At 38.7% G+C, this 25,435-nt stretch overlaps 2 protein-coding genes across 2 annotated transcripts in view; one reads left to right on the top strand and one right to left on the bottom strand.

The window, feature by feature from the left end:
- Window positions 1–10,822, bottom strand: part of LOC132547772 (SCY1-like protein 2) — a 34,164-nt gene extending 23,342 nt beyond the window's left edge. Inside the window, 5 exon segments of the mRNA XM_060211572.1 lie at window positions 3,609–3,758; window positions 5,735–5,879; window positions 7,131–7,288; window positions 8,366–8,547; window positions 10,742–10,822. Coding sequence (XP_060067555.1) covers window positions 3,609–3,758; window positions 5,735–5,879; window positions 7,131–7,288; window positions 8,366–8,518 — 606 coding nt within the window. The 5' untranslated portion in view covers window positions 8,519–8,547; window positions 10,742–10,822.
- A 1,098-nt stretch (window positions 10,823–11,920) lies between these two features.
- LOC132547770 (arylsulfatase J-like) overlaps window positions 11,921–25,435 on the top strand; it is a 41,897-nt gene continuing 28,382 nt past the window's right edge. Inside the window, exons 1-3 of the mRNA XM_060211570.1 lie at window positions 11,921–12,023; window positions 14,456–14,567; window positions 15,812–15,863. Coding sequence (XP_060067553.1) covers window positions 11,921–12,023; window positions 14,456–14,567; window positions 15,812–15,863 — 267 coding nt within the window. The remainder of the gene's footprint in view (window positions 12,024–14,455; window positions 14,568–15,811; window positions 15,864–25,435) is intronic.

The following is a 25,435-nucleotide window of genomic DNA, read 5'->3' as shown; positions in this document are numbered from 1 at the left end:
AAACAGATATCAGGTATTTATAATATAATCCATATTTGGATGGTGACTTTGTCCAGGGATACGTTTGTTTTCAATGTAATGTAAGCACAATACCATTTTGAAATGCAACAAAATGTATTTGCATTATCTGAAGGTACAAACAGAGGCCCATAGGGCCTGTTCTCTATTGCTCATCACTGAAAAATATTTCACCAAAAATAAATGAAAAGCATTTAAAACATTTTACAACTAATTTCTCCTCTTTGGCCCCATGAAAATCAGATGTAACATTTATAAATATAAAAAGAAGTCCCCTTCAGGACAAAATTCAACCATTCCTAAAGAATAAGAATCATTTAAATGATTCTGCTTTAGTCATGTACCAGGGGGCCCTGAGACCCACAGTGTTTACAAAACTGATCCTCCTTCACCTAAGAATGCTTCAGACCAAATTTTGGCATAATCTAATCATTCCCTCAAGAGAAGGATTTTTTGATAATTTACTCTATTTCCACTATTGGGGCCCCACCCCAGGGTGCTGAGACCCTACGTTTATACAGAATTTATTCTTCTTTCCTCTAGAATGCTTCAGATGAAATTTGAGCAAAATTCTAGAGGAAGAGTAGGATATTAAAGAACTTGAAAAATTTCCCTTTTTCGACCCCCATCCCTGAGGCCTTGGGGGTGGAACCCATCATTGATACAATATTTATATATACTTGTTTATTTGATTTCTTGACCCTGCTCCCTTTTCCAACTTACTCAAAAGAAATGAGGGTAACCAACATGTACACCACCAACATATACCAACATGCATAAAACAAAACCTTGGCTTTGTACTGTAAACCACAGAACCAGATTATGGCTCTGTCAAGGGTAGAAATCTGAACAATATCACTTCATCTAATCTATAGAAACATACACCAGAAAGTAAATGTGACAGATAGGGAGGTGACTATGGGAGATAGGGAGATAAGGAGGTAACTATTGGAGATAGAGAGACTGGGAAAGAGAGATAGGGAGATAAGGAGGTGACTATGGGAGATATGGAGACTGGGAGAGAGAGATAGGGAGATAAGGAGGTGATTATGGGAGATAGGGAAAGAGATAAGGAGACATAGAGGTGACTATGGGAGATATGGAGACTGGGAGAGAGATAGGAAGATAAGGAGGTGACAGGGAGAAATGAAGATAGGGAGAGAGAGAGATAGGGAGATAAGGAGGTGACAGGGAGAAATGAAGATAGGGGGAGAGAGAGATAGGGAGATAAGGAGATGACAGGGAGAAATGAAGATAGGGAGAGAGAGAGATAGGGAGATAAGGAGGTGACAGGGAGAAATGAAGATAGGGAGAGAGAGAGATAGGGAGATAAGGAGGTGACTATTGGAGATAGAGAGACTAGGAGAGAGAGATAGGGAGATAAGGAGGTGACAGGGAGAAATGGAGATAGGGAGAGAGAGAGATAAGGAGATAAGGAGGTGACAGGGAGAAATGAAGATAGGGAGAGAGAGATAGGGAGATAAGGCGGTGACAGGGAGAAATGGAGATAGGGAGAGAGAGAGATAGGGAGATAAGGAGGTGACAGGGAGAAATGAAGATAGGGAGAGAGAGAGATAGGGAGATAAGGAGGTGACAGGGAGAAATGAAGATAGGGAGAGAGAGAGATAGGGAGATAAGGAGGTGACTATTGGAGATAGAGAGACTGGTAGAGAGATAGGAAGATAAGGAGGTGATTAAGGGAGAAAGGGAGATAGGGAAAGAGATAAGGAGACATAGAGGTGACTATGGGAGATAGGGAGAGAAGGAGATAGGCACAGTTGGATATAGGGAGATTGAGACGTAGTGAGATAGGGAAGTGACAGGGAGATATGGAGACTGGGATAGAGATAGGGAGATAAGGAGCGGACTATGGGAGATATGGAGACTGGGAGAGAGATAGGGAGATACAGAGGTGACAGGGAGATATGGAGACTGGGAGATAGGGAGAAAAGGAGGTGACTATTGGAAAAAGCAAGATAGGGAGAGAGACAGGGAGATATAGAGGTGACTATGGGACAAACAATACTGATGTTACCTTTGTTCTCTAGTGTCAATGTTAAAAAACTTATCGAACACTAACTCAGATTACCCCAGGAAAGTCTGAGTAGAGGAGAGATGAGACGGAAGATAGATGATTAAGAGGTAATAAGTGTTGCTTGGCTGTAGTTAAATGAAGTTGAATTTTTTTACTTTATCATCATAAATAGTATTTCACACAGTGACAGTTATAAAATATCAGACAATACTCTCTTACTCTGAACAAAGGAAGAGAGTGTAAACATGTACTGAAATAAAATTGTTTTTCCGTGAAAAAACTTTAAAAGTGTAGACATGTACCCATATACCAAGTCCTCTTACCTAGGACAAACTTGGAAAGTGTAAACGGGTACCCAAATATAAAAATGCTCCCACACATAATTACCTTTTTTGGTCTAAGAGGATCCTGAAATGTTTCATCATTCACAGAACTAAATTTTGAAAAATATTTTTAACAATACATGTACATCAGCTGATGATTCTTTAATTACGATGTTATAAAACCAGTGAAGTGTGAAGGTACAGTAAACTAACATCTGTCATTTGTAACTTCGGCAACATGGAGTTAGCTCCTCATAAGAAACAATTTGTACAAACTGCGTCTAATGTACTAGTGCTTTATGTATATTATAAGTAGAGGTTTCACAATAAGTAATTGTAGTATACGATATTTCTTTCTCTCAACTTAGTTATTTTAGCAAAAAGGGGAGTAAGAGTCAACTCTGGGTTGGTTTATTGAATGTAGGATGATGGGTTTCTCAGCCCCTTCGTCTCGATACCTGAAAGTGTGCAAGGTGATTGAAGGATAAATAAGAAATATAAGAGGTGCAGAGGTCAACAACAACAGGCGAAGAGGCTGGCTACTTAGATTTATTGTTGTCAACCAGTTTCGCCCTCTCTCCCTTCTTAAGGTGTCCTGAACATTAACCTCTGCATCTCTATTATTTCACAAAAGTTACAGCTTTAGTAAATAGCTAATGAAAGTGACAGAAATACTATATACCACAATGTTTAGAAGACTTGTTTCTACCACAATATAAAAGTTTTTGTGAACTTGAATTAGCCTGTTCTGTACCAGTTGGGGCATAAAATGATTCCTAGTGAAATTTTGCCAATTAATATGCAAAACTGCCAATTTCACAAATATATGGAGACATTGTAAGTCATTACAAATTAGCATTAAATTGGTTTGTTGTATTCAAAAAAAAAATAAAACTATTGCAAAATAATCATGAATTACTTATTACAAGTTTTAATTTCTGTGAGTGCATGTAGCACCCTTTTAGTCAAAATTCATCCTGTAAGCCTGTATATCACATCAGATATTACATTTATGTTCATACAACTATTTGAATAATTGATATCTTTGGAGTTGAATAAAACCCACTTATTGTGGTAGAAAAATATTTTAAAATTTTCGTTTTAGTTAAATTTATAACTCAAATATAAAAAATATCTCGAATCTACAACTGACATTGAGGACTGAGCTTGAAGTTAGAATATCTAATGTATAATTAGGAATTGTGTTTAATGAGGTGAAATGTAAAACTCACACTTTGGTCTTGTGTGTTTGAGTTAGGTATACAGCACTCAAAGCCAAACAGTTTCCAGGCTCCGTCCCTGTTAATAATGATATTCTCCGGACAAAGATTGCTGTGAAGGAGTTTAACATCATGATGAAGGAAAGTGATTCCTTCAGCCACCTGTAATCAAACAAGCCTAGTGTTGAAACATTTTTCTATCCAGAAAAACAAATTAGGAAAGAAAATTAATTGTCATTAATAAAGATGGAAATGATAAACAATGATTATAGAACAGCATAGTGAGGTATGTGTTCAGTGAGAGGTTGAAATCATAAAATTTTGTTAACTGCGAAAAACAATTCTTCAAACAAAATCATGGAAGATATCACTTTAGTGAAAGTGTTCAGGAAAGCTTTAATAAGTAACACTATATCATCACATATCATCTAACATGTATTTTGATAAGATATAGCCATCACTCTTCTAATTGCTAGAATTAAAATATTCCATTTAGAAAGAGATTCCCAGTTCCCTACAGTAACAAATTCAAGATTCAATCAGAAATTATGTCGTGGATTCACATTTCCCCTACATTACTAGAGATTCAATCAGAAATTATGTCGTGGATTCCCAATTCCCCTGCATTACTAGAGATTCAATCAGAAATTATGTCGTGGATTCCCATTTCCCATACATTACTAGAGATTCAATCAGAAATTATGTCGTGGATTCCCATTTCCCCTCCATTACTAGAGATTCAATCAGAAATTATGTCGTGGATTCCCAATTGCCCTACATTACTAGAGATTCAATCAGAAATTATGTCGTGGATTCCCATTTCCCCTCCATTACTAGAGATTCAATCAGAAATTATGTCGTGGATTCCCATTTCCCATACATTACTAGAGATTCAATCAGAAATTATGTCGTGGATTCCCATTTCCCATACATTACTAGAGATTCAATCAGAAATTATGTCGTGGATTCCCATTTCCCCTGCATTACTAGAGATTCAATCAGAAATTATGTCGTGGATTCCCAATTGCCCTACATTACTAGAGATTCAATCAGAAATTATGTCGTGGATTCCCATTTCCCCTCCATTACTAGAGATTCAATCAGAAATTATGTCGTGGATTCCCATTTCCCCTCCATTACTAGAGATTCAATCAGAAATTATGTCGTGGATTCCCAATTGCCCTCCATTACTAGAGATTCAATCAGAAATTATCTGGATTCCCATTTCCTCTGCATTACTAGAGATTCAATCAGAAATTATGTCGTGGATTCCCATTTCCCATACATTACTAGAGATTCAATCAGAAATTATGTCGTGGATTCCCATTTCCCCTCCATTACTAGAGATTCAATCAGAAATTATGTCGTGGATTCCCATTTCCCCTCCATTACTAGAGATTCAATCAGAAATTATGTTGTGGATTCCCATTTCCCCTCCATTACTAGAGATTCAATCAGAAATTATGTCGTGGATTCCCATTTCCCCTCCATTACTAGAGATTCAATCAGAAATTATGTCGTGGATTCCCATTTCCCCTCCATTACTAGAGATTCAATCAGAAATTATGTCGTGGATTCCCATTTCCCCTGCATTACTAGAGATTCAATCAGAAATTATGTCGTGGATTCCCATTTCCCCTGCATTACTAGAGATTCAATCAGAAATTATGTCGTGGATTCCCATTTCCCCTCCATTACTAGAGATTCAATCAGAAATTATGTCGTGGATTCCCATTTCCCCTGCATTACTAGAGATTCAATCAGAAATTTATGTGTGGATTCGCATTACTAGGATTCCCATTTCCCCTGCATTACTAGAGATTCAATCAGAAATTATGTCGTGGATTCCCATTTCCCCTGCATTACTAGAGATTCAATCAGAAATTATGTCGTGGATTCCCATTTCCCATACATTACTAGAGATTCAATCAGAAATTATGTCGTGGATTCCCATTTCCCCTGCATTACTAGAGATTCAATCAGAAATTATGTCGTGGATTCCCATTTCCCCTGCATTACTAGAGATTCAATCAGAAATTATGTCGTGGATTCCCATTTCCCATACATTACTAGAGATTCAATCAGAAATTATGTTTAAGATTCATTGAAGATGCATGATATGATTTTGAATTCTTTACCTGCAGGAGACCATGTTTGATCTCGACCTCGTATAAACTAAAATCTGCTAACTGTTTTGGTATCGGACTTGGTAAGTTGTCATGGGAACCAAGGACGTTGCCTAATGAAGCAAATACTGGTTCTGTTGCAAAGGCCAAGGTTTCTCTGAAATCATACATGTAACTACTGAGATGTATTTTGTTCAATATTAAATACAAACTTATGCTTGATCTCAAATATTATTACATTTCTTAATTTCTACTTTGGTTTTTGTATGCAATAAATAAGTAGTTGTTTAGATAGCATTTCCTACATAGTTGTTTACATTGATGTAAGAGAAATGCAAACATGAAATATCAAATTGTAGTTCACCCTCGATACTCCAGGGGTTAGGATCACTTTTACTCTCTGTATCCTCGATACACCAGGGATTACGATCACTTTCTCTCTCTCTCTGTATCCTCGATACACCAGGGATTACGATCACTTTCTCTCTCTGTATCCTCGATACTCCAGAGGTTACAATCACTTTCTCTCTCTGTATCCTCGTTACTCCAGGGGTTACAATCACTTTCTCTCTCTGTATCCTCAATACTCCAGGGGTTTACGATCACTTTTACTCCCTGTATCCTCGATACTCCAAGGGTTACAATCACTTTCTCTCTCTGTATCCTCAATACTCCAGGGGTTTACGATCACTTTTACTCCCTGTATCCTCGATACTCCAGGGGTTACAATCACTTTCTCTCTCTGTATCCTCGATACTCCAGGGGTTACAATCACTTTCTCTCTCTGTATCCTCGATACTCCAGGGGTTATGATCACTTTCTCTCTTTGTATCCCTGATACACCAGGAGTTACGGTCACTTTCTCTCTCTGTATCCTCGATACTCCAGGGGTTACGATCACTTTTGCTCTCTGTATCCCTGATACTCAAGGGGTTACAATCACTTTCTCTCTCTGTATCCCTGATACTCCAGGGGTTACGATCACTTTTACTCTCTGTATCCCTGATACTCAAGGGGTTACAATCACTTTCTCTCTCTGTATCCCTGATACTCCAGGAGTTACGATCACTTTCTCTCTCTGTATCCTTGATACTCTAGGGGTAATGATTGCTTTCAATCTCTGCACCTCTGGAACATGTCATGGCAAAACTGAAGGTACAAGCAAAGTGATTTGATTGGTTCCAGGAGAAAAAAACTGACTAATCACAGATTGATATGCTCCTTTTAAAGATGCAGAGAGTAAAGATGATTGTAACGCCTGAAATATATCGAGGATTATTGTAGTTTTAAAAAAAAGAATATACAGGCTGATGGCTTCAAACCCATACACTGCAAAATTGGTTTGTAGACTGTGAAGGTATGAGATCTATGTCATTAGATACAGAGGTGTTGTACTGAACTGATTTACCTTGATTCCTCAAGGGGGTGAAGTATTGATAGCACTTTTGGGTGACGTAGTCGAGTCAATTGGGACACACCTTTCTTCAAACAATCTATAATTATCTCCTTGTCTCTTCGGGAATATTTTTCAAGTGTTTTCTTTTCAAAGACAAACACAGCAGCTTCCTGAATAAAGGAATAAGAAATTAAAACAACTATAATTCGATTTAGTAAATCTGTAATTGATGTAGGACCTTTAGCGAAACTTTCAATGTAATTCAACTTTTGTCCACTTCTACCATTGGCCAATAAGGCATAAAAAATAAATGTAATAAAAACAAAGGGAAACTCTGAACAGATTTACACAGATACTCCTAAAAACTATATTCAAGGAGAATAAGACCAGGGCCCATATTCATGAAACCATTCTCATGCTCCAGCATAGATTTTGTGCTCACGCAAACTCTTTATAATTCTCCTAAATCATATTATAACTTTGACTTGAAATCCTTTCAAATTTTTTTTTAAATCTTTAGCGAAATCAGCCTTATTTATTCATTTTTAAGTTAAACAAGACAAAAAGCTTGAGTACAAAATTCATGCTTGAGCATGATAATGGTTTCATGAATACGGGCCCTGGAGACCAGGAAATGTACATCAACATGTAAATCTCGGTCAATCCATGTACCAGGTGATGTCACATTCCCAAATTCAGCATCCTTACCATTCCTTCTGTAAAACAGCCCTCATTGTATCAATTACACCATTAGTATTAACCTAACACTGCCTCAGATATTTATTTTATAATCCTTCATCAGATTTCTGCCTATGTTATTGCAAGCATGGAATACATTAGATCTAATTCAGTAATGATGTCAACCTGCATTCTGCTATACTCTCTTTAAAAAAAGAACTGTTCATGAAAAATTTGTACTTTCTCTGGTACTGGACTACAGAATTTATCATCATCTAATGCAAGGATAGATCTAATTCGCAATAACCAAGTAATCTTTGTTGAGTACCACAAGGACAAAAATAAAAACATTCAGTAAACTTGCAGGATTTGAAGACTAGTCAACCCAGAAGACCATTTCTATTTTTCTTTTTGAGTCCCAAAACTTCAAGATATGGTGAGTTTTCAAAAAATTTGATGGTGTCCCACAGTAAAATCATCAGTCCAGAACTCAAATAGCTGAGTCCTAAAAATCACTAGACCATGAAATATGCTGAAGCAAGAAGAAGAGTTGCATATATAGTAATTACCTGTTTAGAAGTTCGTTTGATGCCATTGTATATTTTCCAGGACAAACCTGGCCCTCCACTAGCTATCTGGTTTAATACATCAAAGTCCTTTGACAGGGGGTTTCCAGGTAGTGCACTGGTGACTGCACTTCGGATTTTGTTGAACATATCCATTACTTCATAATTCTGTCAACATCTCAATTCTGTAAGGAAAACATGTCAGCTTAATAACAGTCAGATTGCATGTTGAATGGAAATTACTTGTACTTCGGTAAGTGATTTTTGGGACTCGGTTGTAAATATTGTACGCTTTAATATGTCTTGACCATATGGAAGATGAGCTCTACGCTCAATATGTGATCAAGAATAAATAAAGACGATTATTATTATAAATGTAACACAAAGAAAGTGAGATCTTTGGATAAAGTGATATTTGTTGCATGGGTTAAAATAGGAATAAAAGCCTTCTGAAAATGATAATTTTTATTTTTCATTTTGTCCTTTTAATTTTGAAAGCAGGGAATAAGCCTAATAATCAAAGTGTTTTCTGTATTTATCCAAGCAATATATAATTTTTTGTGGAAAACATGTTTCTATATCTACTATCAATTACTTACTCACTGCATTTACATTTGTAGCTGAGGGTGGGGTCAGATTTCTGTGTAGGAACTGGAGGGTACAATCGTAAGGGATATGCAATGAAAGAAAAGCTTTGCCCAAGTCAAATCTCTCACAATTTACAGTAAGAAGTGAACAGTTTGAAAAATGGTTTTCCTTGTAACGAAGTCGAAATTAATACAAAAGTGTATCGTTTGTTTACAATCAGCATTGGGAACACTTAGGTGCAACAAATCATGTGTTGACTTTTTGTTATTGACTATTTCCTCAATATCAGTGCCAGTTACAGGATCTACATAACAAGAAGAAAAATCGGGAATGCAAGTCATTTCGGTAACAAACAGTTTTGGTTACAAGTCGTTTCTGTAACAAGTTATTTTGGGAGTCCAGAAGACATTTCAGGACTTATGCCGGATGTTTCGATACATTCAGAAAATGAGAAAATATCTGTTTTAATTGTCTTCAATTTGATTTTGTGGATAGGAGAGTTCAAAATCACATTTGATATTTGATTCATTATCATTTCTGTGACGTCACCTCACCACTTCTGAATGATTGAGGTCATGTCAAAACATATCTCACCGCAGACATGGTCCGATGGTGTCATCTGCGAGTGCACAGGGGTTTGCAGGATTCACAGATGCTTCTAAATACTGATGAATTATTGTAGTATTAAGTAAACAATTTCAACAGTGATTGTAAGCAAAATACAAGATGACAACAAAGTATATGTTTAAGTATTTACCAGAATTGCAGGTTCTAAGATGCCATCTTGACTACTAATCACAATCCAGACCCTCCTGTCTAGGACAAACCGTTTCAGAGCACACAACACAAATGTCAAACAATGATATAATGAGTTAATTAATAAGTATCAGTAGTTGGCATGTTATTATGTTTAATATACCAGTTGTTTGTTTTTCCTCATTAAAAGAGTAGCACATACACTATACTGAAGGAGCTATGATTTGATCTGTTTTCTTAATTCATTAACAAAATATTTCAATAAGGCAGCATCAGGTTGCTCCAAATTACAGACTTTTGTTTTCAGTAGCTTACTACAACCAATTAAACAGTGCTCTAAGAAAAAGGAAAACGCTGCCCATGTTATTGGTTTTTTGGGGTTTTTTATCACGTAATCTATCAGAAATATCTTATTTTAAATCAACAACTTGTTCGCTTCAATACGTTTCAGTATTTCTTGGTACATAAAGCATACCTGGTACATAACTGACTCTGTTTATTTAATGTCAACAATTATTTTTTATAGTCAGTCACTGCAATTATTGAAATCAACAACAAACATGTTTCTTCCATGCTGTTTATTTAGTTGTTTTTTTTTTCTCATTTTCATTTTTTAAGTACCAAAACAGACCGAATGAAGTACCGAAACGACTTCCTACTTTGTCCCTAAACGATGTTTTACCGAAACGACCTGACATGTACACCGAAAATCTGACTGTCAATCACAACTTATAGACAAAACCTAATCACATGTTCCAAACTTCATAAGGGCCGGTTGACTGAACATTTTCAGTTTCAACTCTTCATTACACCTATTCCATGTTGACAATTACTGACGTAATCGTTAATATTGACGACGTGGATTTCTTTGGAAAAGAAGAATAATAATTCAATATCAATTGATAACTTAAAGAATATCTAAAATCTGTGGGCTAGACTAGGATCAGTCAAAGCTGGTCGACAGTTTATAGTCAAATTAAAGCACGCATGCCTAAAATTCTATGAGTACATCTCTTCGCAGACAAGTTTACCCACATCAGTGTATTGAAACACTGTCATTCTCCCAACACAGGCCGGCAGGAGTCCTTCTTCTGCGTTAACGTTGACAGTTGTTTCGCACCCGGAAGTATATGTTAGATACTAAAAACAAAACCGGACCGCTGCATAATTTCCGGTGACTCATTCATTTGAGGCTATTCTACAGTATCAATTATTGTTGAAGCACAATATGATAGGTTAATTGCGTATTAATACGCGCATGAAAAAACTTACCAGTTTACACTGTAAATTGGCCATTCGGAAAAAAGAAGATTCTGTAACGGACTAAATTAGGTAAACTGATAAGGGACATATATCAAAAATTATTATAAAATCAAATTAACTTTGACATGCACTGAGCTGACAATTTGGAGTTGTACATATCGAACATTCAATAGATGTTAGTCTACTTGTCATTAACTTACCAGATTTATAGTATACGGGTGGGAAGCTATACACAGCAAGTACTCTTAAGGATTTAGCATTAAAGAAATTACCCCAGCCCTATACTCTCATTTCAACTTATTCAGAAACTCAGACACCGTTCCTTGCTCGACAGTCTTAAAGATGGGTGTATAAAAACTGACGTGTCTCACACCTGTAAGATCAATTAATATCACATCTCACCTTTAACCTTACCAACTTAAAGGGCTAGTCAGTGATGCTACGTCACACAGCTGTTTCGCCCTTCTAGGACTCGTCCGTGATGCTAGGTGATGATGTGACCGCAGTGTATTCTCAACCGTGCCACTATTGTAATGTTTTTTTGTTTCTTTTTGTCTTTTTTTTGGTTTTGTTTTAAAACATGGTATACAGGTTACGGGAAACATCGGAGACTTAAAAAATGTACAAATGACACATATGACTTTAAATCTGAACTCTCCACAGAATATATTGAATGTAACAGCGTTGCCAGATAGAAACATGAATAAAGCATACAAGTTGATGTTGTTCTGAGTAAGTTGAGAGAAAACAGTAATGTTCTGTAGATTGAACCACTGTGAACTTGGAGCCAGAGAAGTACTAGGAACATTGTATAAAATGGCACCTATTACAGGAACTAGTGAAAACTACACTGCTAAAGATAGGAAGGCGATAGTCTTATCTAGAAATCAGAGGTCATATTGTATGATAACAGTTCTGTGATTTAGGTCACACATTCTGTGCTTCTACAACATGGCGCGGATCCTACACAGGTTCCTTATACTGCTGAGCCTGGTTGTTTACATCAATGCAGCGACCCGTCCTCACATCGTATTTATGGTATCGGATGACTTAGGTAAGGTCTTAACAAAATTAATCAGGGCTGAAATACAACCTCATTTAGAATTATCCTTCAATACAAAATAAGTACTGGTGTTCAACTGAAAATTAAAGAGAGGACGCTGTAGGTATCCAAACAATGGATACAAGGAACTGAACTCTTCCTAAACAGACGTACAAGGAACTGACCGAAATCTTCCTTAACAGACGTACAAGGAACTGACCGAAATCTTCCTAAACAAGCGTACAAAGGAACTGACTAAATTCTTCCTTAACAGACGCACAAGGAACTGACCGAACTCTACCTAAACAGACGTACAAGAAACTGACCGAAATTTTCCTAAACAGACGTACAAGGAACTGACCAAATTCTTCCTAAACAGACGTACAAGGAACTGACCGAACTCTTCCTAAACAGACGTACAAGGAACTGACCGAACTCTTCCTAAACAGACGTACAAGGAACTGAACTCTGCCTAAACAGACGTACAAGGAACTGACAGAACTCTACCTAAACAGACGTACAAGGAACTGACCGAACTCTGCCTAAACAGACGTACAAGGAACTGACTGAACTCTGCCTAAACAGACGTACAAGGAACTGACCGAACTCTACCTAAACAGACGTACAAGGAACTGAACTCTTTCTAAACAGACGTACAAGGAACTGAACTCTTCCTTAATAGACGTACAAGGAACTGACCGAACTCTTCCTAAACAACACTTCTTAACCCAGTAAAGATACAACTATCACAGCTAACACTTCTAAACCCAGTAAACATACAACTGTTACATACAACTATCACATCAAACACTTCTTAACCCAGTAAACATACAACTATCACAGCTAACACTTCTAAACCCAGTAAACATACAACTGTTACATACAACTATCACATCAAACACTTCTAAACCCAGTAAACATACAACTATCACATCAAACACTTCTAAACCCAGTAAACATACAACTGTTACATACAACTATCACATCAAACACTTCTAAACCCAGTAAACATACAACTATCACATCAAACACTTTTAAACCCAGTAAACATACAACTATCACAACTAACACTTCTAAACCCAGTAAACATACAACTGTTACAGCTAACACTTCTAAACCCAGTAAACATACAACTGTTACATACAACTATCACATCAAACACTTCTAAACCCAGTAAACATACAACTGTTACATACAACTATCACATCAAACACTTCTAAACCCAGTAAACATACAACTATCACATCAAACACTTCTAAACCCAGTAAACATACAACTGTTACATACAACTATCACATCAAACACTTCTAAACCCAGTAAACATACAACTATCACATCAAACACTTCTAAGCCCAGTAAACATACAACTGTTACAGCTAACACTTCTAAACCCAGTAAACATACAACTGTTACATACAACTATCACATCAAACACTTCTAAACCCAGTAAACATACAACTGTTACATACAACTATCACATCAAACACTTCTAAACCCAGTAAACATACAACTGTTACATACAACTATCACATCAAACACTTCTAAACCCAGTAAACATACAACTATCACAGCTAACACTTCTAAACCCAGTAAACATACAACTGTTACAGCTAACACTTCTAAACCCAGTAAACATACAACTGTTACAGCTAACACTTCTAAACCCAGTAAACATACAACTGTTACATACAACTATCACATCAAACACTTCTAAACCCAGTAAACATACAACTGTTACAGCTAACACTTCTAAACCCAGTAAACATACAACTGGTACAGCTAACACCTCTAAACCCAGTAAACATACAACTGTTAAATACAACTATCACATCAAACACTTCTAAACCCAGTAAACATACAACTGTTACAGCTAACACTTCTAAACCCAGTAAACATACAACTGTTACAGCTAACACTTCTAAACCCAGTAAACATACAACTGTTACAGCTAACACTTCTAAACCCAGTAAACATACAACTGTTACATACAACTATCACATCAAACACTTCTAAACCCAGTAAACATACAACTGGTATAACCAACACATTTGCGTTATTGCTGGAAAATAATGATAAGTTGAATTTCTGGGGGTATTTTTCTACGTCAACATAAACATACTTTCTAAAGTGACACTTGTTAGATTTTTTGTAAAATAAATCAGTTTTATAATGTTACCGGGGGAGGTAATTAAACTGTATGAATTAATAAGTTGTTACCGGGTATAGAATCACATTCAACCGTCGTTGTTTTCTTTTTAATCAGTTGTCGAAATGAATCATAATAAAAAAATTAACATCAATTGTACACGAGCTTCCCCTTTCTTACATTACCATCGAAATGGTTTTGTAATAGGCCTGGACAACCATTGCCACTAGTGGAGGAGGCTAAGTTGTTCAGACACATGTCTGTAAAGGATGAACACTATTGTACTCTATCATTATAGGTTGGAATGACGTAGGTTGGCACAATTCACATATAGGCAGCTACTACCTGACCAAATATGCACGTGAAGGAGTCAGACTGAACAGTTCTTATATGCAGCCTGTCTGTTCTCCGTAAGTATTGATACCCCCAGGAACACCCATTCAGCCATCTTTTAACATTATTATCTATAGGGAAAATACGGATTATCACATAACCTCATGTGTCATAATCTGTCATATTTCCCTGCAACCAGGGTCACAGATTGAAATTATATCGAAACATCAACACACATTTGAGTCCTCGTGACTGATCCTGTTTAAAGATACTGTCACATATGGTAAAGGGGTTAAGTTTGTCCGAGGGAGGGATCTCAAGTTCAAGGATATGATAATCACGTGCCCTAGTGAACATTTACACAGAATCAAGATGTAATGACGACATACCAACCAGATGCTGCCGACCTTTGTTACTATGGACGCATATTCTAACAACGGCTTCACTGACGTCTTGTAACAGGTCTGTTTCATGTTCGGCGAGGTAAGATTAGAGGTTCCTCTGAAGAAAGGCGGAATTGTTCGCCTTGTTCAATACATACTTGATGTGGGAAGCCCTCGAGAGTTCAGAGACCATTGAGGCTCAAACAAATTTCGCTCCAACCAAAGGCAACAAAACTATTTGATAGACTCATCATAATATTGATGAATGAACTACACCCAGTTCCGATACTTGTCTGGGTTGATACGATATTTTTCTAAAATATACTGATACAGGTTCCTCATTTGGTTAGAGAAATCCGACAGACATTGTGATTGTTCCCGTTTGGTTGCACTCGACACGAGAGGAAAACAAGACGTTTACTCTGTATACCTCAAATCTGCATAAAAAAAAACTACCGGTGAAAATTGAAAAAAAAGACTTGCATCAGATATTTGCTGATGATCCAAGTTTAATTTTTTTATATAATTTTCTGCTTTGATTGAGAAATACTCGGGATTCATACATTTCACGTCTATAATTTGTGGCTTAAATCCATGCAATTTTTGGTGAAATCTAACGCATATTTCCAAAGCAACAGAAAAGACCGTCCCAAAATGTAACTCCACACGAAAATTCTAAAATATTTTATGATAAATGTCCCAAGTTTAGATTATAAGTACACGTTTGATTACATGAAAACGCAAAAATCTTGTACAATGTACATTTTGTTTGAATTGATTTTATTGTGAGTGAAATTTTACTTCCGGTCAAAGCTGCCTTCCATACGTCACTTAAATATAACTATTTCTCGGTCAAGTTTCCTCTGTTATCATTCTTTTATGTGACCGATCTAAAGAAATGTGTTCTGATTGAAATTAGGCCTTTTTTCTTGTTATAGGTCTAGAGGAAGTTTCCTTAGCGGATATTATCCTTTCCACACTGGGTTACAGGTAAGTCCTGAGCCAATATTATCCTATATTAACAAAGGAAAAAACAAAAAAACAAAAGTAAAAAAAAATATAAAAAAAAAAAAAAAAAGAATTATCATTGCTTTACAGAATCTCATAAAGCATCATGTTTGAGTCGTTTTGAGATCGAAAGTAAACTGCTGATGTTGAGGTACTAGTTGTTTGTTTAAGTATGTTTCTGATTTCGAAGTATCTGTCTGTCTGATTTCGAAGTATCTGTCTGATTTTGAAGTATCTGTCTGATTTCGAAGTATCTAGTGTCTAGAGACATAATCCCTCTAACAGTGATCTAGCTGGTGTTAGAAGACTTGTCTAGAGACATCATCCCTCTAACAGTGATCTGGCTAGTGTTAGAAGTCTAGAGACATAATCCCTCTCACAGTGACCTAGCTGGTGTTAGAAAACTTGTCAAGACACATAATCCCTCTAACAGTGATCTGGCTGGTGTTAGAAGTCTAGAGACATAATCCCTCTAACAGTGATCTAGCTGGTGTTAGAAAACTTTTGTAGAGACATAATCCCTCTAACAGTGACCTAGCTGGTGTTAGAAGACTTGTCTAGAGACATAATCCCTCTAACAGTGATCTAGCTGGTGTAAGAAGTCTAGAGACATAATCCCTCTAACAGAGATCTAGCTGGTGTTAGAAAACTTTTGTAGAGACATAATCCCTCTAACAGTGACCTAGCTGGTGTTAGAAGCCTAGAGACATAATCCTTCTAACAGTGATCTAGCTGGTGTTAGAAATCTAGAGACATAATCCTTCTAACAGTGACCTAGCTAGTGTTAGAAGCCTTGTCTAGAGACATAATCCCTCTAACAGTGATCTAGCTGGTGTTAGAAGCCAAGAGACATAATCCCTCCAACAGTGATCTAGCTGGTGTTAGAAGCCTAGAGACATAATCCCTCTAACAGTGATCTAGCTGGTGTAAGAAGCCTTGTCTAGAGACATAATCCCTCTAACAGTGATCTACCTCTTGTTAGAAGACTTGTCTAGACACATAATCCCTCTAACAGTGATCTGGCTAGTGTTAGGAGACTAGAGACATAATCCCTCTAACAGTGATCTAGCTGGTATTAGAAGCCTTGTCTAGAGACATAATCCCTTTAACAGTGATCTAGCTGGTGTTAGAAGCCTTGTCAAGAGACATCATCCCTCTAACAGTGATCTGGCTAGTGTTAGAAGTCTAGAGACATAATCCCTCTCACAGTGACCTAGCTGGTGTTAGAAAACTTGTCAAGACACATAATCCCTCTAACAGTGATCTGGCTGGTGTTAGAAAACTTTTGTAGAGACATAATCCCTCTAACAGTGACCTAGCTGGTGTTAGAAGACTTGTCTAGAGACATAATCCCTCTAACAGTGATCTAGCTGGTGTTAGAAGTCTAGAGACATAATCCCTCTAACAGAGATCTAGCTGGTGTTAGAAAACTTTTGTAGAGACATAATCCCTCTAACAGTGACCTAGCTGGTGTTAGAAGCCTAGAGACATAATCCCTCTAACAGTGATCTAGCTGGTGTTAGAAATCTAGAGACATAATCCTTCTAACAGTGACCTAGCGAGTGTTAGAAGCCTTGCCTAGAGACATAATCCCTCTAACAGTGATCTAGCTGGTGTTAGAAGCCAAGAGACATAATCCCTCCAACAGTGATCTAGCTGGTGTTAGAAGCCTAGAGACATAATCCCTCTAACAGTGATCTAGCTGGTGTTAGAAGCCTTGTCTAGAGACATAATCCCTCTAACAGTGATCTAGCTGGTGTTAGAAGTCTAGAGACATAATACCTCTAACAGAGATCTAGCTGGTGTTAGAAAACTTTTGTAGAGACATAATCCCTCTAACAGTCACCTAGCTGGTGTTAGAAACCTAGAGACATAATCCCTCTAACAGTGATCTAGCTGGTGTTAGAAGACTTTTCTAGAGACATAATCCCTCTAACAGTGATCTACCTCGTGTTAGAAGACTTGTCTAGACACATAATCCCTTTAACAGTGATCTGGCTAGTGTTAGGAGTCTGGTGACATAATCCCTCTAACAGTGATCTAGCTGGTGTTAGAAGCCTTGTCTATAGACATAATCCCTCTAACAGTGATCTAGCTGGTGTTAGAAGCCTTGTCTAGAGACATTATCCCTCTAACAGTGATCTAGCTGGTGTTAGAAAACTTGTCAAGACACATAATCCCTCTAACAGTGATCTGGCTGGTGTTAGAAGTCTAGAGACATAATACCTATACCAGTGATCTAGCTGGTGTTGGAAGTCTAGAGACATAATCCCTCCAACAGTGACCTAGCTAGTGTTAGAAGGCTAGAGACATAATCCCTCTAACAGAGATCTAGCTGGTGTTAGAAGCCTAGAGACATTATCCCTCTAACCGTGATCTAGCTGGTGTTAGAAGCCTTGTCTAGAGACATAATCCCTCCAACAGTGATCTAGCTGGTGTTAGAAGGCTAGAGACATAATCCCTCTAACAGTGATCTAGCTGGTGTTAGAAGCCTTGTCCAGAGACATAATGCCTCTAACAGAGATCTAGCTGGTGTTAGAAGCCTAGAGACATTATCCATCTAACAGTGATCTAGCTGGTGTTAGAAGGCTAGATACATAATCCCTCTGACAGTGACCTAGCTAGTGTTAGAAGGCTAGAGACATAATCCCTCTAACAGACATCTAGCTGGTGTTAGAAGCCTAGAGACATTATCCCTCTAACAGTGATCTAGCTGGTGTTAGAAGGCTAGATACATAATCCCTCTAACAGTGATCTAGCTGGTGTTAGAAGTCTAGAGACATAATCACTCTGACAGTGACCTAGCTGGTGTTAGAAGCATAGAGACATAATCGCTCTAACAGTGATCTAGCTGGTGTTAGAAGTCTAGAGACATAATCCCTCTAACAGTGATCTAGCTGGTGTTAGAAGTCTAGAGAGATTATCCCTCTAACAGTGATCTAACTGGTGTTAGAAGACTTGTGTAGAGACATAATCCCTCTAATAGTGACCAAGCCTGTGTTAGAAGTCTAGAGACATAATCCCTCTAACAGTGATCTAGCTGGTGTTAGAAGACTTGTCTAGAGACATAATCCCTCTAACAGTGACCTAGCTGGTGTTAGAAGTCTTGTCTAGAGACATAATCCCTCTAACAGTGACCTAGCTGGTGTTAGAAGGCTAGCGACATAATCCCTCTGACAGTGACCTAGCTGGTGTTAGAAGTCTTGAGACATAATCCCTCTAACCGTGATCTAGCTGGTGTTAGAAGCCTTGTCTAGAGACATAATCCCTCTAACAGAGATCTAGCTGGTGTTAGAAGTCTAGAGACATTTTCCCTCTAACAGTGATCTAGCTGGTGCTAGAAGGCTAGATACATAATCCCTCTAACAGTGATCTAGCTGGTGTTATGAGTCTAGAGACATTATCCCTCTAACAGTGATCTAGCTGGTTTTAGAAGCCTAGATACATAATCCCTCTAACAGTGATCTAGCTGGTGTTAGAATTCTAGAGACATAATCCCTCTGACAGTGACCTAGCTGGTGTTAGAAGTCTAGAGACATAATCCCTCTACCAGTGATCTAGCTGGTGTTAGAGGGCTAGAGACATAAGTCCTCTAACAGTGACCTGGCTGGTGTTAGAAGCATAGAGACTTAATCGCTCTAACAGTGATCTAGCTGGTGTTAGAAGTCTAGAGACATAATCCCTCTAACAGTGACCTACCTGGTGTTAGAAGTCTAGAGAGATTATCCCTCTAACAGTGATCTAGCTGGTGTTAGAAGCCATGTCTAGAGACATAATCTCACTAACAGTGAATCTAGCTGGTGTTAGCAGCCTTTTCTAGAGACATAATCTCTCTAACAGAGATCTAGCTGGGGTTAGTTGTCTAGAGACATAATCCTTCTAACAGTGATCTAGCTGGTGTTAGAAGACTTGTGTAGAGACATAATCCCTCTAACGGTGACCTAGCCTGTGTTAGAAGTCTAGAGACATGATCCCTCTAACAGTGATCTAGCTGATGTTAGAAGACTTGTCTAGAGACATAATCCCTCTAACAGTGACCTAGCTGGTGTTAGAAGTCTAGAGACATAATCCCTCTAACAGTGATCTAGCTGGTGTTAGAAGCCTTGTCTAGAGACATTATCCCTCTAACAGTGACCTAGCTGGTGTTAGAAGTCTAGAGACATAATCCCTCTAACAGAGATCTAGCTGGTGTTAGAAGCCTAAAGACATTATCCCTCTAACAGTGATCTAGCTGGTGTTAGAAGCCTTGTCTAGAGACATTATCCCTCTAACAGTGACCTAGCTGGTGTTAGAAGGCTAGATACATAATCGCTCTAACAGTGATCTAGCTGGTGTTAGAAGTCTAGAGACATAATCCCTCAAACAGTGACCTAGCTGGTGTTAGAAGTCTACAGACATAATCCCTCCACCAGTGATCTAGCTGGTGTTAGAAGACTAGAGACATAATCCCTCTAACAGTGACCTGGCTGGTGTTAGAAGCCTTGTCTAGAGACATAATCCCTCTAACAGTGATCTAGCTGGTGTTAGAAGCCTTGTCTAGAGACATTATCCCTCTAACAGTGATCTAGCTGGTGTTAGAAGACTTGTCAAGACACATAATCCCTCTAACAGTGATCTAGCTGGTGTTAGAAGCCTAGAGACATAATCCCTCTAACAGTGATCTAGCTAGTGTTAGAAGCCATGTCTAGAGACATAATCTCACTAACAGTGAATCTAGCTGGTGTTAGCAGCCTTTTCTAGAGACATAATCTCTCTAACAGAGATCTAGCTGGGGTTAGTTGTCTAGAGACATAATCCTTCTAACAGTGATCTAGCTGGTGTTAGAAGACTTGTGTAGAGACATAATCCCTCTAACGGTGACCTAGCCTGTGTTAGAAGTCTAGAGACATGATCCCTCTAACAGTGATCTAGCTGATGTTAGAAGACTTGTCTAGAGACATAATCCCTCTAACAGTGACCTAGCTGGTGTTAGAAGTCTAGAGACATAATCCCTCTAACAGTGATCTAGCTGGTGTTAGAAGCCTTGTCTAGAGACATTATCCCTCTAACAGTGACCTAGCTGGTGTTAGAAGTCTAGAGACATAATCCCTCTAACAGAGATCTAGCTGGTGTTAGAAGCCTAAAGACATTATCCCTCTAACAGTGATCTAGCTGGTGTTAGAAGCCTTGTCTAGAGACATTATCCCTCTAACAGTGACCTAGCTGGTGTTAGAAGGCTAGATACATAATCGCTCTAACAGTGATCTAGCTGGTGTTAGAAGTCTAGAGACATAATCCCTCTAACAGTGACCTAGCTGGTGTTAGAAGTCTACAGACATAATCCCTCCACCAGTGATCTAGCTGGTGTTAGAAGACTAGAGACATAATCCCTCTAACAGTGACCTGGCTGGTGTTAGAAGCCTTGTCTAGAGACATAATCCCTCTAACAGTGATCTAGCTGGTGTTAGAAGCCTTGTCTAGAGACATTATCCCTCTAACAGTGATCTAGCTGGTGTTAGAAGACTTGTCTAGAGACATTATCCCTCTAACAGTGACCTAGCTGGTGTTAGAAAACTTGTCAAGACACATAATCCCTCTAACAGTGATCTAGCTGGTGTTAGAAGCCTAGAGACATAATCCCTCTAACAGTGATCTAGCTAGTGTTAGAAGCATTGTCTAGAGACATAATCCCTCTAACAGTGATCTAGCTGGTGTTAGAAGCCTAGAGACATAATCCCTCCAACAGTGATCTAGCTGGTGTTAGAAGGCTAGAGACATAATCCCTCTAACAGTGATCTGGCTGGAGTTAGAATTCTAGAGACATTATCCCTCTAACAGTGACCTAGCTGGTGTTAGAAAACTTGTCAAGACACATAATCCCTCTAACAGTGATCTAGCTGGTGTTAGAAGTCTAGAGACATAATCCCTCAAACAGAGATCTAGCTAGTGTTAGAAAACTTTTGAAGAGACATAATCCCTCTAACAGTGACCTAGCTGGTGTTAGAAGCCTAGAGACATAATCCCTCTAACAGTGATCTAGCTAGTGTTAGAAAACTTTTGAAGAGACATAATCCCTCTAACAGTGACGTAGCTGGTGTTAGAAGCCTAGAGACATCATCCCTCTAACAGTGATCTAGCTGGTGTTAGAAGCCTAGAGACATTATCCCTCTAACAGTGATCTAGGTGGTGTTAGAAGGCTAGATACAAAATCCCTCTAACAGTGATCTAGCTGGTGTTAGAAGCCTTGTCTAGAGACATAATCCCTCTAACAGTGACCTAGCTGGTGTTAGAAGGCTAGCGACATAATCCCTCTAACAGTGACCTGGCTGGTGTTAGAAGCATAGAGACATAATCCCTCTAACAGTGATCTAGCTGGTGTTAGAAGACTTGTCTAGCGACATAATCCCTCTAACAGTGACCTGGCTGGTGTTAGAAGCCTTGTCTAGAGACATAATCCCTCTAACAGTGATCTAGCTGGTGTTAGAAGCCTAGAGACATAATCCCTCTAACAGTGATCTAGCTAGTGTTAGAAGCCTTGTCTAGAGACATAATCCCTCTAACAGTGATCTAGCTGGTGTTAGAAGCCTAGAGACATAATCCCTCCAACAGTGATCTAGCTGGTGTTAGAAGGCTAGAGACATAATCCCTCTGACAGAGATCTAGCGTGTGTTAGAAGCCTAGAGACATTATCCCTCTAACAGTGATCTAGCTGGTGTTAGAAGGCTAGATACATCATCCCTCTGACAGTGACCTAGCTAGTGTTAGAAGCCTAGATACATTATCCCTCTAACAGTGATCTAGCTGGTGTTAGAAGGCTAGATACAAAATCCCTCTAACAGTGATCTAGCTGGTGTTAGAAGCCTAGAGACATAATCCCTCTAACAGTGATCTAGCTAGTGTTAGAAGCCTTGTCTAGAGACATAATCCCTCTAACAGTGATCTAGCTGGTGTTAGAAGCCTAGAGACATAATCCCTCCAACAGTGATCTAGCTGGTGTTAGAAGGCTAGAGACATAATCCCTCTGACAGAGATCTAGCGTGTGTTAGAAGTCTAGAGACATTATCCCTCTAACAGTGATCTAGCTGGTGTTAGAAAGCTAGAGACATAATCGCTCTAACAGTGATCTAGCTGGTGTTAGAAGCCTTGTCTAGAGACATTATCCCTCTAACAGTGATCTAGCTATTGTCAGAAGCATTGTCTAGAGACATCATCCCTCTAACAGTGATCTGGCTAGTGTTAGAAGTCTAGAGACATAATCCCTCTAACAGTGATCAGGCTGGTGTTAGAATTCTAGAGACATAACACCTATACCAGTGATCTAGCTGGTGGTGGATGTCTAGAGACATAGTCCCTCTAACAGTGACCTGGCTGGTGTTAGAAGCCTTGTCTAGAGACATAGTCCCTCTAACAGTGATCTAGCTGGTGTTAGAAGCCTAGAGACATAATCCCTCTAACAGAGATCTAGCTAGTGTTAGAAGCCTTGTCTAGAGACATCATCCCTCTAACAGTGATCTGGCTAGTGTTAGGAGTTTAGAGACATAATCCCTCTAACAGTGATCTAGCTGGTGTTAGAAGACTTGTCTAGCGACATAATACCTCTAACAGTGACCTGGCTAGTGTTAGAAGTCTAGAGACATAATCCCTCTAACAGTGATCAGGCTGGTGTTAGAATTCTAGAGACATAATACCTATACCAGTGATCTAGCTGGTGGTGGATGTCTAGAGACATAGTCCCTCTAACAGTGACCTGGCTGGTGTTAGAAGCCTTGTCTAGAGACATAATCCCTCTAACAGTGACCTGGCTGGTGTTAGAAGCCTTGTCTAGAGACATAATCCCTCTAACAGTGATCTAGCTGGTGTTAGAAGCCTAGAGACATAATCCCTCTAACAGTGATCTAGCTGGTGTTAGAAGATTTGTCTAACGACATAATCCCTCTAACAGTGACCTGGCTGGTGTTAGAAGCCTAGAGACATTATCCCTCTAACAGTGATCTAGTTATTGTAAGAAGCATTGTCTAGAGACATCATCCCTCTAACAGTGATCTGGCTAGTGTTAGAAGTCTAGAGACATAATCCCTCTAACAGTGATCTGGCTGGTGTTAGAATTCTAGAGACATAATACCTATACCAGTGATCTAGCTGGTGGTGGATGTCTAGAGACATAGTCCCTCTAACAGTGACCTGGCTGGTGTTAGAAGCCTTGTCTAGAGACATAATCCCTCTAACAGTGATCTAGCTGGTGTTAGAAGCCTAGAGACATAATCCCTCTAACAGTGATCTAGCTGGTGTTAGAAGATTTGTCTAACGACATAATCCCTCTAACAGTGACCTGGCTGGTGTTAGAAGCCTTGTCTAGAGACATAATCCCTCTAACAGTGATCTAGCTGGTGTTAGAAGCCTAGAGACATAATCCCTCTAACAGTGATCTAGCTAGTGTTAGAAGCCTTGTCTAGAGACATAATCTCTCTAACAGTGATCTATCTGGTGTTAGAAGGCTAGAGACATAATCCCTCTAACAGTAATCTGGCTGGTGTTAGAAGCCTAGAGACATAATCGCTCTAACAGTGATCTAGCCGGTGTTAGAAGTCTAGAGAGATAATCCCTCTAACAGTAATCTGGCTGGTGTTAGAAGCCTAGAGACATAATCGCTCTAACAGTGATCTAGCCGGTGTTAGAAGTCTAGAGAGATAATCCCTCTAACAGTGATCTAGCTGGTGTTAGAAGGCTTGTCTAGAGACATAATCTCTCTAACAGTGATCTAGCTGGTGTTAGCAGCCTTTTCTAGAGACATAATCTCTCTAACAGTGATCTAGCTGGGGTTAGACGTCTAGAGACATAAACCTTCTAACAGGGATCTAGCTGGTGTTAGAAGGCTAGAGACATAATCCCTCTAACAGTGACCTAGCTGGTGTTAGAAGCCTAGAGACATAATCCCTCTAACAGTGACCTAGCTGGTGTTAGAAGTCTAGAGACATAATCCCTCTAACAGTGACCTAGCTTGTTTTAGAAGTTTAGAGACATAATCCCTCTAACAGTGATCTAGCTGGTGTTAGAAGTCTAGAGACATAATCCCTCTAACAGTGACCTAGCTGGTGTTAGAAGTCTAGAGACATAATCCCTCTAACAGTGATCTAGCTGGTGTTAGAAGCCTTGTCTAGAGACATAATCCCTCTACCAGTGATCTAGCTGGTGTTAGAAGCCTTGTCTAGAGACATAATCCCTCTAACAGTGACCTAGCTGGTGTTAGAAGTCTAGAGACATAATCCCTCTAACAGTGATCTAGCTGGTGTTAGAAGTCTAGAGACATAATCCCTCTAACAGTGATCTAGCTGGTGTTAGAAGCCTAGAGACATAATCCCTCTAACAGTAGAGACATAATCCCTCTAACAGTGACCTAGCTGGTGTTAGAAGTCTAGAGACATAATCCCTCTAACAGTGATCTGGCTGGTGTTAGAAGTCTAGAGACATAATCCCTCTAACAGTGATCTAGCTGGTGTTAGAAGTTAGAAGAGACATAATCCCTCTAACAGTGACCTAGCTGGTGTTAGAAGTTGTCTAGAGACATAATCCCTCTA

The sequence above is a fragment of the Ylistrum balloti genome, unplaced genomic scaffold, assembly GCF_031769215.1.
Source record: "Ylistrum balloti isolate Yb309-2 unplaced genomic scaffold, AGI_CSIRO_Ybal_v1 Utg369976, whole genome shotgun sequence".
Taxonomy (NCBI): domain Eukaryota; kingdom Metazoa; phylum Mollusca; class Bivalvia; order Pectinida; family Pectinidae; genus Ylistrum; species Ylistrum balloti.
Note: the sequence above shows the minus strand (reverse complement) of the source record. Positions and strands in the feature narration are given on the sequence as shown.